Source organism: Zophobas morio, unplaced genomic scaffold (genome assembly GCF_036711695.1).
Source record: "Zophobas morio isolate AGI-343-1 ecotype UQ-CSIRO unplaced genomic scaffold, CSIRO_AGI_Zmor_V1 ptg000014l, whole genome shotgun sequence".
NCBI classification, from domain to species: domain Eukaryota; kingdom Metazoa; phylum Arthropoda; class Insecta; order Coleoptera; family Tenebrionidae; genus Zophobas; species Zophobas morio.
The window spans coordinates 17,361,318-17,375,650 of NW_026972119.1; the positions used below are offsets into that span (position 1 = coordinate 17,361,318).

The window sequence follows — 14,333 nt, forward strand, 5'->3', positions numbered from 1 at the left end:
GAAAAAAATTGAAAGAATCTTGGGGTCCTTACAGTTTTTTATTACAATTTAGATAAATCTTGGGGAATTCCAATGTTTGTTTTTTGAAAAAGATTAAAATAACCTTGTGGGTCTATGACGTTTTATCGTTGAAAGATTTTTAAGAACGTGTGGTATTTTGTTTTGTAGTGAACTTGAAAAACTTGGGGACCCCTACAGTGTTGATTTTGAAAACATTTGAAAACATCTTAGGGTCTTTAGTATCTTTTTTTAGAATTTAAAAGACTTTCAAGACCAGTGGTGCTTTTTTCGAAAACAATGTGAAAGAAAGTCGGAAGGTCCCTAGCGTTTTGTTAAGAATTCAGAGAAATCTGGGAGTCCCTAGGGTTTTTTTTTGAGAATTTAGAGGAATCTTGTGGCTCCTGGTGTTTTATTTTTGAACGAGAATTAAAGAACGTTGTGGGCCTATGATGTTGTTCGCGGGAAGAGTTTTGAGAACTTTTGGTGTTTTTTTTTTGGAACGAATTTGAAAGAATTTTGGGGATCCCTAATGTCTTCATTCTGAAAAAAATCGAAAGAATTTTTTAATCCTTAGTATCCTTATTTAAATAAATATCTAAAAGAATGTTGGAATGCTCTAATGTTTTTTATTTAAAGAATTTTATAGAATCTTAGGAGCTTCTGGAGTTTTATTTTGGAACGAATTTAAAAGAAACTTGAAGACCTAGTGTTTTTTAAGAATTTAGGTTCATCTTGGGGACTGCCGATGTTTCATTTTTGAAAAATATTAGAATAACCTGTTGGTCTGTGGTGTTTTGTCGTTGAAAGATTTTTGGGAACCTCGGATATTTTGTTTTGAAGCAAATCTGAAAAAATACTAGAGACTCCTAGAATTTTCATTTTGACAAAATTTGGAAGAATTTTGGGACCTGTGGTGTTTGATTTCGAAAAAATTTGAAAGAAAATTGGGATCGCTAGTGTAATTTTTTTTAAGAATTTAGAGGAATATTGGGGCTCCTGATGTTTTATTTAAAAAAAAAAATTAAAAAACCTTGTGGGTTTATGACGTTTTTCGTGGAAAGATTTTTGGGGTCTTCTGGTATTTTGATCTGGAATGAATTTGAAAGAATCTTAGGAACACCTATTGTCTTCATTCTGAAAAATATTGAAAGAATTTTGGAATCCTTAGGACCTTTGTTCAAAATTTTAAAGAATGTTATGACACAGTAGTATTTTGTTTTTGAAAGAATTTTGATGAATCTCACGAACTTCTGGTGTGTTGTTTTGGAACGAATTTAAAAGAATTATGAAGGCCTCTAGTGTTTTACTTATGAAAAAATTTGAAAGAATTTTGGAACCTGTGGTGTTTGTTTTCGAAAAAATTCGAAAGAAACTTGAGGTCCCTAGTGTATTTTTTTTAAGAATTTAGAGGAATCTCGGGGGTTCCTGATGTTTATATTTTTGAAAGAAAGTTTAAAAAAACCTGGTGGGCCTATTATGTTTGTCGTAGAAAGATTTTTGTGAATTTCTGGAATTTTGTTATGGAACGAATTCGAAAGAATCTTGGTGATATGTTTCCATTTTGAAAAAATTCGAAAGAATTTTGGGACCCTTATTACCTTTGTTTAAAAATTGAAAAGAATGTTGCGACACCGTAGTGTTTTGTTTTTCAAAGTAATATAAAGAATCTAAGGAGTTTCTGGTGTTTTGCTTTGGAACGGATTTGAAGGAATCCTGAAGGCCTCTAGTTACGTCTGAAAAAATTTTCGTGTTTTTTTTTTAGAATTTACATAAAATCTTGAAGACTCCCAATGTTTCTTTTTTGAAAAATATTAAAACAGCCTCATGGGTCTATGATGTTTTTCATGGAAAGAGTTTTGGAAACTTTTGGTATTTTTTTTTCTGGAACGAATTTCAAAGAACCTTGAAAATCCCTAATTTCTTCATTTTGAAAAAAATTGAAAGAATTTTTTAATCCTTGGTATTTTTGTTTAAACATTTAAAAGCGTGTTAAAACTCCCTAATTTTTTTTAAGAATTTTAAAGAATCTTGGAAGCTTCTGCTGTTTTGTTTTGGAACGAATTTGAAAAAATCTTGAAGGCCTCTAGTGTTTTATTTCTGAAAAAATATGAAAATATCTTGAGGTCCTAGTGTTTTTTTAAGAATTTAGATTCATCTTGGGGACTCGAAAAATTTACAAGAAACCCTGAAGGTCCCTAATGTTTTGTTAAGAATTTGGAGGTGATCTTGGAGTCCCTACTTTTTTTTTAAGGATTTAGAGGAATCTTTCGGGCTCCTGGTGCTTTATTTTGAAATAAATTAAAAGAATCTTGTGGGTCTGCGATGTTTCTCGTGTAAAAATGTTTGGGAACTTCTGGGATCATGTTTTGGAACGAATTTGAAAGAATCTTGGGACCCCTATTTTTTTCATTTAAAAAAAGGCGAAAACATCTTAATCCTTAATCCTAATATTTTTTCCTGAGAATTTAAAAGAATTTTGAGTATCCTAGTTTTTTGTTTTTGAAAGAATTTGAAAACATTGGTAGCTTGTGCTGCTTTGTTTTGGAACGCATTTGAAAGAATCCTGAAGGCACCTGCTGCGTTAATTCTGAAAAAAATTGAAAGATTCTTGTGGTCCCTAGTGTTTTTTATGATTTAGAAGAATTCCGGGGGCTCCCTGTGTTTTATTTTTGAAAAAGAGTAAAAGAACCATGGAGTGTTTTCCTTGAAAGATTTTTGAGAACTTTTGGTATTTTGTTCTGGAGCAAATTTGAAAAAAAAATGGGGACCCTTACTATTTTCATTAAAGAATGTTAGGACTTCTGGTGTTTTTTTAAATCAATTTGAAAATATTTTGGGGACCCAGGTGTTTTCAGTTCTGAAAAAATGTGAATGAATCTTGGGATCCCCAGCCTTTTTTTTTGTTTTTCGAACATTAGAAGAATCTTGGGGTCAATGGTAATTTATTTTTGAGAAAATCAAAAGAGTCTTGGGGGCCTATGGTGTTTTGTCGTTGGAAGTTTATTGGGAACTTATGGTCCTTTGTTCTGGATCTAAATTGAAAGAATTTTGGGAACCCCTACTATTTTCATTAAAGATTCTCGGGGTCCCAAGAGCCTTTTTTAAGAATTTAAAGGAATATTGGGACATCTACTGTTTTTTTTTTTAACTAATTTGATAGAACCTTATGGGATCCGGGTGTTTTAGTTCTGAAAAAAACTGGATGAATGTAGGGATCCCTAGTGGTTTTTTAAGAATTTAAAGCATCTTGGGGTCCTGTATTTTATTTTTTAAAAAGATTAAACGAACCTTGGGTGCCTATGGTGTCATTGGAAGATTTTGGGAACTTCTGGTATTTTGATCTGGATCGAATTTGAAAGAATTTTAGAAACCAGTCGTATTTTTATATATAAAAAAAATGAAATAAACTTGCAGTCCTTAGTGTCTTTTGTAAGAATCTAAAAGAATGTTGGGGCTCTAGTGGTTTTTTCAAGAATGTTAAGGCCCCATTTGTAATAGTTTTGAAAAAAATTGAATTGATCTTGGGATCCCTAATGTTTTTTTAAGAGTTTAGAGGAATCTTTGGGTCCCCGGTATGCTGTTTTTGAAAAAGATTAAAAAAACTTCGAGGGACTACGGTCTTTTAATGTTGGGAAATTTCTGGATCGAATTTGAAAGAATTTTGGGGACCCCCCACAAAAAAAATTGAATGAATCTTGGCGTCCCTAACGTCTTTTTTAAGAATTTAAAAGAATGTTAGGACCTCTGCTACTTTGTATTTGAAAAAATTTGCAAGAATCTTCAGAGCTTCTAGTGTTTTGTTTTGGAACAAATTCGAAAGAATTTTCGGGATCTCTGGTGTTTAGAAGAATATTGGGGTCGCTTCTGTTTCATTTTTGATTTTATTGTCGAAAAAGATTTAAAAAAAACCTTGGGGACCTATGGTGTTTTGTCGTTTAAAGATTTTTGGTAACTTTTGGCCTTTTGTTCTAAAGCGAATTTGACACAATCTTAAAAGCTTCTGGTGTTTTATTTTGGAACGAATTTGAAAAAAATTTGATGTCGATAGTGTTTTCTTTTAAAAATGTAATGGAATGTTAGGGACACGTGTTTTTTTTATTTTGAAAGAGAGTAAAACAACATTAGAGTCCTGTGTTTTTCGTTCTTGAAAGATTTTTGGGAGCTTCTGATGTTTTGTCCTTAAAGAAAATTAAAGCAACATTAGGGTTTTATTTTACAACTAATTGTATTAGTGTTAATGTTATTATGGCATTTACAACCAGGGTTTGTCAGTATTTTAACCCTGTATTTCCGAATTTTTGGAAAAAATTCAAAACTGAACAATAAAACAAAATTTTGATGATGTTTCGAGTTCTCAACAGTTGGCTACCAAACGTTCAACAAACTGTTACATTTTTCTAGATTTTTATAGCTCTTATATATGTTAGATTCGTGAATAAAACGAGAAATTTATTTAACGTAGCACGGAAAATTTAAAACATAAATAGTATATTTTATACGTAGAGTAAAAGTTGTTTTATTTCGCGTTTCCAGAAAAAGTTAAACTCTCTTTAAACATTTTCGCTTTTGTTTTATGCCGTCGCAGAATAAATTTGTCGCTATGGAATCAAGCAACAAAAGACTATGCTTTAACGACGCTCAAATAAAAATAGCTGAAAATTTCTCCTCGTTGTCCCATTTGTTGTTATGTAAATGAACGCAAAATCCTGCTGAAACGTCTTAAGAAATCACTGCTTTTGACAGAAAAATCCTCATAAATGTTCTTATGCAATTTTGTCTGCACTTTTTTTGTTTTTAAGGAGGAATGTTTCTTGCATCTGGAAGCACCTGTTGCCAGAGTCACGGGCTTCGACACACCGTTCCCTCACGTTTTTGAGCCCTTCTATCTGCCCGACAAGTGGAGATGTCTTGATGCAATACGTAACCTGTTAGACTACTAAGAAAACAAGCGTTTAATAAAGTGCCAGCCTATTTCTTGTGTCGCAATTTCTAATACCCATGATATTTATTTATCTAAAATAATTTCCGTGTTTTGTTTGACGAAGTCGCTATTTTTACAACAAAATCGAAACAACGAGAGCGATGAAAGTCACTTGTAAAAAGTTAAGTGAACGTTTCCTTACTAGAACAACAAATTTTTTTGCGTCATGTTATTGTTCCGGGAACGTTCACTCGGATAATTAATTTGTTAAGTAATAATGGACCACAAAACCTAGATTAATTTGGCAATTAGATAATAAGACGACCCAATCTAGATCGTCTCTATTAAAATTGCGAAACGAACGAGGACAGGTCAGCTACTGTTTGCATCACACGCTATTGGAAAGAAAAAGCGATTCGGCGATGACAAAAAAAGGTAAGCCATAAAACTAACACATTTTCCGCTTAACCACTTCGAAATTACAGTCATTAACATGAATTAACATTTTATAAAAGCTGTTCTGGAGGAAAAACACGGGGTACACGACCACGCGGTTTCACACAATTATGTTTTATTGGCAGATATTGTTAGGAAGTTACGAATTATCGCATTGACACGTTCACCTATATGCGAAATCTGACTTTCAAATTGTTTTTGACATTTAGTTTGTGATTTATATGTGTAATAATTGTATGCATTACTTTGCATTTGCATGACAAATTATGCACATTATGCGCGCCTCGATTCGCGTAAAAGCATTTAAAAAATGCCGCAGTGCTACGATATTTTAAACGATCATTTTATTTATTGCCTTTTTATCAGGAGTAATTGCACAAAAATAACTTAAAAGTAAAATTATTAATGTATGCATAAAAACGGATTCTTGTGGATGCGGTGCGTGCTTGAGAAGTTGTTGAGATACCTTGTGCTTATAAAAACAAGGAATGCATCATAGGAGAATGTAGTCTTGGTAAAATGAGCTTGTTCATAATTTATATCTGGTTTGTGAAAAATTTAAGCGAGATTAGATGCAAATATGTGTTATTTTATTAAATGAATACGTCGTCAGTATTTTCGAGACACTCCATTAGAGACAAATTTATTTTCCCATTACTGGACACGATAAAAAGTGTCGAAACTTCTGGTAAAAACAACATCGTCTCGTAGAAAAATATGTTTTCATAAAACTTTCGATTTTGGTTGTAAAGAATCATTATGTTTTGTATAAATATCGGCGCTGGAAGATATTTATTGCGTAAATGAGTCGTTCAGTTTGTCACTTTTTTTTACCATATATAGCGTCAGCTGTAACATTTTGAATGTTCCTGATTGATCAAATTAAGAAGTGTGGTAACTATTGTTATGTATGACATTTGATTGAAAAATTCTACATATATTTATTATCTTCAAACAAAAAGTTTTAATATGGTGATAAATTGTATAAGTGTAAATAAAATAAAAAAGAGGATTTTCAAAAATGACAATAATTACTGATTCCGAGAGAAATTCTTTTCCTTTTTGTACAACATGGTTGGAAATTTGACGTTAGATATTACACAATTTTTTATGGACTGAGCTGACATTTCGAACATTACTAGATATAAAGGATAATCCAATACGAAAAGCGTTTCATCCATTCCTTAATTACAAAACGTAAAAAAAGTTTCATTACAGTTCATCAGTTCATTCAGAGCAGATGAAACCTTTATAGATAAAAGTCAGCTTGCTTCTGCCATGAAACCTAATATGAGTAATAATCCAAATCAAAGAAAATGGCGATGCTTTCGATATTAGACATCTTGTGTAAAGCTGTAACATTTATTACTGGATACATCATTCAAATATATGTACGGGAGCAAGCAGCGGTTCCTCATTGGACGGGGCTGCTTCGGATCCTGGGTAGGCGACTGTGCAACATAGTCTCATAGATTAAGACAGGATTTTAATTTTTTGTTTGAATTGACTCTAATCTGTGAGCATACATATCTCGATTGCTCTTTTTAGAGTCTGAATGACATTAAGCTTCACATTTGCATCATTAGATCAGCAATAAAATCGTAGTAAACAGCTTTAGGGCATGAATTAGCAGGTTTATATCACCATAATTGGTAACAACGTTTGTGTGCATTAACCATACATTAACAATGATAATGGTGTTGAATTAGTTTCACGTGAAGGTAAACTCTCAGATGAAATTTTCAAAAAATGAGCAAAATCGACGAAATTTTTTGTCTGCGATTTAAATTTTAGCAATTTTTTTAATGTTCTTTAACGTTTCTTTTAGTTAATTTGTTAAATATTATAGCCAGAGGCCAAGTTAAATTTAAAGGTGAAAATATGGAAATTGCTACGTAAACACATATTTTTTAACATATGTTTTAGAGTAGGTACTCATACTGTACAACAACATAATTATGTCATCGGGCTCTGTCAACACGTTTACAAAAACAGCTGAAATTCGGTAAAAAATTCGTGCTCCTGATTCATTTAATCCTGTCTGTGGAGCTAATTCAATTTTGTAAAGTAATGATATTAACGACAGAGTTATATCCCTAAAGAATATTCTAGACAAGTATTTTTAAAAAATTAAAGGCTAGCATTAATCGTAATCATTAAAATTTTAATAATAATTGCTCATTGGCGATTTTTCGTTTTCGTATTTTAATTATTAAATATTACCAATAATTAAAATAACGGAAAATTTGTTACACTCTTTGAGTACTAAGTAGGAAATAGCGAAAAAAAACGTGGAAAAGTCGGTTCAATTTTAATTAATTTTTCAGTCATTGTTTTTTGAAATTTCAGAATTATTTTTGATTTGATAAAAAATTTAAATGCCTACGACTATAAAATTTTGGAGACTTTCGTTTTTCCAAATACTTTGGTACAGTGAAAATTTTTCACCTTTAAAAAATAATAAAACAAAAATAAAACAAGTAGAAAACTTACGTTTTTGGAAATTTACGAAACAAAGATTAAATTTTTTTCTTTCATCGGTCTAAATTAATGGCATTTCTGCAAAAATGTAGCAATAAATCAATATTTGTTAAAAACATGTGTTTTGGAAAATTGATATATGTATTTATCGCCACTAAAATATTGGGGATGTCTTCCGAAAATTTTATTTAATACAGAAATCTGTGTGAGAAAAATCCTGACTTATCTGTTAAATTTTTAATTCTGTCTTATAATATTTTGTGGAGAGATAAAGAAAGCTACGCGTCTTGTTGTGGTACAAATAAGATTAAACTTTTATATATAGAGTGTTGATAAAAAAATTTTAAATATCGTTATTTCAGTTTTTTCAAATAAAATGCCCTATATTTTATTACTTTTTTTGTTTTGTTTTTGTTCTCGTTTTTCCGTTGCTGAATATTTTGTAAATATAAAGTCGATAGTTACTGCGATTTTTTACTTTTTTGAGAAATACATGAAAATCTGTATTTGAAAATTGTAGTGTTAATTGTTTTATAAACACTCCGTATACTAACATTTGATTTAGTTGACAGCACGACAAAGCGCGTACTTTTATTTATCCTTTCACAAAATATTGTATGGACACACTTTAAAAATAACGCTACTATGATTTTTTACGAAGCCTTCTGCTGCCAATAAATTTCAAGAAAATTGGAAAAATGTGGCAACGTCGCGTCGGAATTTCGAAAGTGTAAGTGGTTGTAAAGCTCGAGAAGAGGTCAATCAAAATATGTAAAAATATATGGGGTATTTCATTTTAACTAAAACTAAGTTATGTGTTACGCCTTAAAAACAGAACCCTCTGTATCGTTAAAAATAATTTTAAAGTGTAGTCCTTAAAGAACTATACAACTTTGCTCTTTAACTTTTTTTCCATTTCTAATAATTATTGAGATATCGAAAAACGCGCATTTAGTGACTCACCCTGTATATTACGGTCAAAATAGGAGTGACTTATTAAAATACAGGTAAAGTGACAAATAACGCGAAGGTCGCAACTTCGATCCACTCATGGGCCACTTTTTTTTCTTACACTGTGATTGGTACTATCTATTTTTTTTTTCTAAGAAACTTGATTTGTTTGATTGTGCTTCAGAGGCGAAGAAAGTTCTGTCTAATAAGATGAGGTTAATTTGTTTTATACTTGACAAATTTTACAGCAATGTAGATTTCATCGCATGAAAATTGATAATTTCAAAAGTTTGTTTAAGTTCATGATAGATATTGTAAATTTAATCAGATATGTGAATAAGAAAGGGTTAAATTAAAAAAAACTGGTGCCCGAGCAGTATTTTTCAATGTACAAAATCATTATTTTCGAAACGGTAACTTGTTGATGCCACTTGTTTTTAATATCAAGGATTACAACCTAGAACTAGAGTAGAAATACTTTGTGAAGAACACATCAATCAAATCTTGCAGCAGCAGTACAATGTACAGTCAACGTTTGGTTTTTTCGTGGTTTATGAGAGTTTTTCGTACTTTATTCACTCAATTCTTTTCAGAGAAGAGGGGTTAGGTTTTATTAATTTAAAATATATTTAATTCGAATGGTATTAGAGCTTGCGAAGATTTAATATGTTCTTCCCATATTGTCTTTACTTAAAAGTCGTCAAACTCGAAAAATTGAAAAACTTAAAAGTGAAAAATTTTAGAAGTTAAATATTTGAAAAATATAAATTCAAAAACCAGGAACATTGCAAATCGAAAAATTTTAAAAATGAAAAATCGAAAAATCGGAAGAAAAAAACTAAAAAATGGAGAAAACCACGAATTAAAATACCTAAAATTGACAAAATCGAACATAAAATTAAAAAATCGAAGCATAGAATAATTGAAAAACTGAAAAATTTTAAAATAAAAGAAATGACAAATTAAAGAAATGAAAAGTTGAAAAATCGGGAAACTATAAATTGAAAAATTGAGGAAACCAAAAATTAAAAGATCTAATAATTGTAAAACGAAAACTAGCAAAATGAAAACCAAAAACTAAAAAACCAAAAATGGAATAACGGAACAATCGGAAAATTATAATATCTATATAAAGAAAAATGTAAAATTTGAAGCCTAAACTATGCAAAATTGTAAAATTAAAAAACGACCCGCCTTTTATTTTCTTAGAGGGTAAGTTATTTGGCAAGTACTAGCTCCGCCCAATCAGTCTTTATTTTTTGAGAACAATAAGTCATATGCCAAAATCAATCTTATCTACCAAGTACTAGGCACGCCCACCAACCCGTTATTTTCTTACAGGAAATGTCATTAACTAAAATCAGTCTCATGTTAACAATTACTAGCCCCGCCCACCCACCCTTTATTTTCTTAAAAGACCCGTCATCTGCCAAAACCAGTCTTATCTTGACAAGTATTAGCCCCGCCCACCCACCCTTATTTTCTTAGAGGATATGTCATTTGCAAAAATCAGACTCAAACTTGACAAAATAAAATTGATTTTGGCAGATGACCTATTCTGAGAAAATAAAGGGTGGGTGGGCGGCGCTAATACTTTTTCTTAGAAGAGTAGGTCCTTTGTCCGGCCTGCCCGGGCTTTGTTTTCATAGAGAGTAGATCATTAGCCAAAATCAGTCTTATCGTAGCGAGTACTACTAGATTTTTCAGTTTTTCGATTTTTCAACTTTCAAAGTTTTCAATTTCGCAAGTACTAGCTCCGCCCACCCACCCTTTATTTTCTGAGAAGAGTGGGTCATTTGTCAAAGTCAGCCTTACCTTCACAAGGACTAGCCCCGCCCACCCACACTTATTTTCTTAGAGGATATGTCATTTGCAAAAATCAGACTCATACTTGACAAAATAAAATTGATTTTGGCAGATGACCTATTCTAAGAAAATAAAGGGTGGGTGGGCGGCGCTAATACTTTTTCTTAGAAGAGTAGGTCCTTTGTCCGGCCCGCCCGGACTTTGTTTTCTTAGAGAGTAGATCATTAGCCAAAATCAGTCTTATCGTAGCGAGTACTACTATATTTTTCAGTTTTTCGATTTTTCAACTTTCGAAGTTTTTAATTTCGCAAGTACTAGCTCCGCCCACCCACCCTTTATTTTCTGAGAAGAGTGGGTCATCTGCCAAAGTCAGCCTTACCTTGACAAGTACTAGACCCGCCCACCCACCCTTATTTTCTTAGAGGATATGTTATTTGCAAAAATCAGATCCATACTTGACAAGATATGATGATAGTACTAATTTCTTATTCGATAACGGAGATTCCTGAAATTTGCTGCACTTATTAATTTAGGCATCCTCAGTATGAATCCGACTTCAAAATTGATCTGCAGTTTCCTGAATTTTTTTGATTTTTTTATATTGTTACCTTCAGAAAAATTACATCGTCTGTTTTATCAGTGTCTCAAGGACAAACGCCAAATTTATCCGACACAAAAAGTTACTCGTTGTGACTAGAAAACTCCAAGGAATCGAATGGTACAAATTAAAAACTCGTATCTCGAACCGTTTTGAAATGACGAATCCGTAAACTCGAAAAATATTTTTTGAGATTTGGAATGAAACGCAATTCCGGTTCAAATCAAAATAGTGTTCAAGGACTGACGTGAACATCAATTTTGCGGTGTAAAATTAGTCTGGGAATTCAATTTCAGGTAAATCGGAAAACCTTTTTTTTGTGAAATATCTCGTCTGACAAAATCTCGGATTGTGATAAGTAGTACTAATTTCTTATTCGACAACAGAGATTCCTGAAATTTGCTGCACTTATTATGAATATGAATCCGACTTCAAAATTGATCTGCAGAAGTTCCTGATTTTTTTTTATTTTTTTATATTATGTTACCTCCAGAAAAATGACATCGTCTGATTTATCAGCGTCTCAAGCACAAACGCCACACTTATCTGATACAACAAGCTATTCGTTATAACTAGAAAACTCCAAGGAATCGAGTGGTACAAACTAGGAACTCGTGCCTCGAACCGTTTCGAAATGATGAATCCGTAAATTCGAAAAATAATTATTTTTTGAAATTTAGAATTATTTTTGACATGATCAAAAATTTAAATGCCTACGACTATAAAATTTTGGAGAATTCCGTTTTTCCAAATACTTTGGTGCAGTGAAATTTTTTTGTATTTTGAGCAGAAAATTCATTACAAATTCTGACCTTTAACAAATAATAAAACAAAAATAAAACAAAAATAAAACAAATAGAAAACTCTTTTTGGAAATTTACGAAACAAAGATTTTTTTTTTTTTCTTTCATCGGTCTAAATTAATGGCATTTCTTCAAAAATGTAACAATAAATCAATATTTGTTAAAAAAATGTGTTTTGGAAAATTGGTATATGTATTTATCGCCACTAAAATATTCAGGATGTCTTCCAAAAATTTTATTTAATACAGAAATCTGTGTGAGAAAAATTCTGACTTATCTGTTAAATTATTAATTCTGTCTTATAATATTTTGTGGAGAGATAAAGAAAGCTACGCGTCTTGTTGTGGTATAAATAAGATAAAATTTTTATATATAGAGTGTTTATAAAAAATTTTTAAATATCGTTATTTCAGTTTTTTCAAATAAAATTCCCTATATTTTATTACTTTTTTTGTTTTGTTTTTGTTCTCGTTTTTCCGTTGCTGAATATTTTGTAAATATAAAGTCGATAGTTACTGCGATTTTTTACTTTTTTGAGAAATACATGAAAATCTGTATTTGAAAATTGTAGTTTTAATTGTTTTATAAACACTTCGTATACTAACATTTGATTTAGTTGACAGCACGACAAAGCGCGTACTTTTATTTATCCTTTCACAAAATATTGTATGGACAGACTTTAAAAATAAAGCTACTATGATTTTTTTACGAAGCCTTTCGCTGCCAATAAATTTCAAGAAATTTGGAAAAATGTGGCAACGTCTCGTCGGAATTTCGAAAGTGTAAGTGGTTGTAAAGCCCTAGAAGAGGTCAATCAAAATATGTAAAAATAGATAGGGTGTTTCATTTTAACTAAAACTAAGTTATGTGTTACGCCTTAAAAACAGAACACTCTGTATCGTTAAAAATAATTTTAAAGTGTAGTGCTTAAAGAATTATACAACTTTGTTCTTTAAGTTTTTTTCCATTTCTAATAATTATTGAGATATCGAAAAACGCGCATTTAGTGACTCACCCTGTATATTACGGTCAAAGTAGGAATGACTTATTAAAATACAGGTAAAGTGGCAAATAACGCGAAGGTCGCAATTTCGATCCACTCATGGGCCACTTTTTTTCTTACACTGTGATTGGTACTATCTATTTTTTTTTCCTAAAAAACTTGATTTGTTTGATTGTGCTTCAGAGGCGAAGAAAGTTCTGTCTAATAAGATGAGATCAATTTGTTTTATACTTGACAAATTTTACAGCAATGTAGATTTCATCGCATGAAAATTGATAATTTCAAAAATTTGTTTAAGTTCATAATGTAATTTAAATCAAAGATATGTGAATAACAAAGCGTTAAATTAAAAAAAACTGGTGCCCGAGCAGTATTTTTCAATGTACAAAATCATTATTTTCGAAACGGTAACTTGTTGATGCCAGTTGTTTTTAATATCAAGAATTACAACCTAGAATTAGAGTAGAAATACTTTGTGAAGAACACACCAATCAAATCTTGCAGCAGCAGTACAATGTACTGTCAACGTTGGGTTTTTTCGTGGTTTATGAGAGTTTTTCGTACTTTATTCACTCAATTCTTCTCGGAGAAAAGGGGTTAGGTTTTATTAATTTAAATTATATATATTTTTTAATTCGAATGGTATTAGAGCTTGCGAAGATTTAATATGTTCTTCCCATATTGTCTTTACTCCAAAGTCGTCAAACTCGAAAAATTGAAAAATTTAAAAGTGAAAAATTTTAGAAGTTAAATATTTGAAAAATTTAAATTTAAAAACCAGGAACATTGCAAATCGAAAAATTTTAAAAATGAAAAATCGAAAAAACGGAAGAAAAAACTAAAAAATGGCGAAAACCACGAATTAAAATACCTAAAAATTGCAAAATCAAACATAAAATTAAGCATAGAATAATTGAAAAACGGAAAAATTTTTAAATAAAAGAAATGACAAATTAAAGAAATGAAAAGTTGAAAAATCGGGAAACTATAAATTGAAAAATTGAGAAAACCAAAAATTAAAAGATCTAATAATTGTAAAACGAAAACTAGCAAAATGAAAACCAAAAACTAAAAAACCAAAAATGGAATAACGGAACAATCGGAAAATTATCTCTATAAAAAGAAAAATGTAAAGTTTGAAGCCTAAACTATGCAAAATTGTAAAATTATAAAACCACCCGTCTTTTATTTTCTTAGAGGGTAGGTTATTTGGGAAGTACTAGCTACGCCCAACCAGCCTTTATTTTCTGAGAACAATAAGTCATATGCCAAAATCAATCTTATCTACCAAGTACTAGGCACGCCCACCAACCG

General features: G+C 31.0%; 1 protein-coding gene across 2 annotated transcripts in view; it reads left to right on the forward strand.

Annotated features, from left to right (window-relative positions):
• Nucleotides 1-4,974, forward strand: part of LOC135128584 (2-oxoisovalerate dehydrogenase subunit beta, mitochondrial) — a 53,622-nt gene extending 48,648 nt beyond the window's left edge. For both annotated transcript variants that reach the window (XM_064055478.1, XM_064055477.1), the window contains exon 7: nucleotides 4,800-4,974. In XM_064055478.1, coding sequence (XP_063911548.1) covers nucleotides 4,800-4,940 — 141 coding nt within the window. In that variant the 3' untranslated portion in view covers nucleotides 4,941-4,974. The remainder of the gene's footprint in view (nucleotides 1-4,799) is intronic.
• The last annotated feature ends 9,359 nt before the right edge of the window (nucleotides 4,975-14,333 follow it).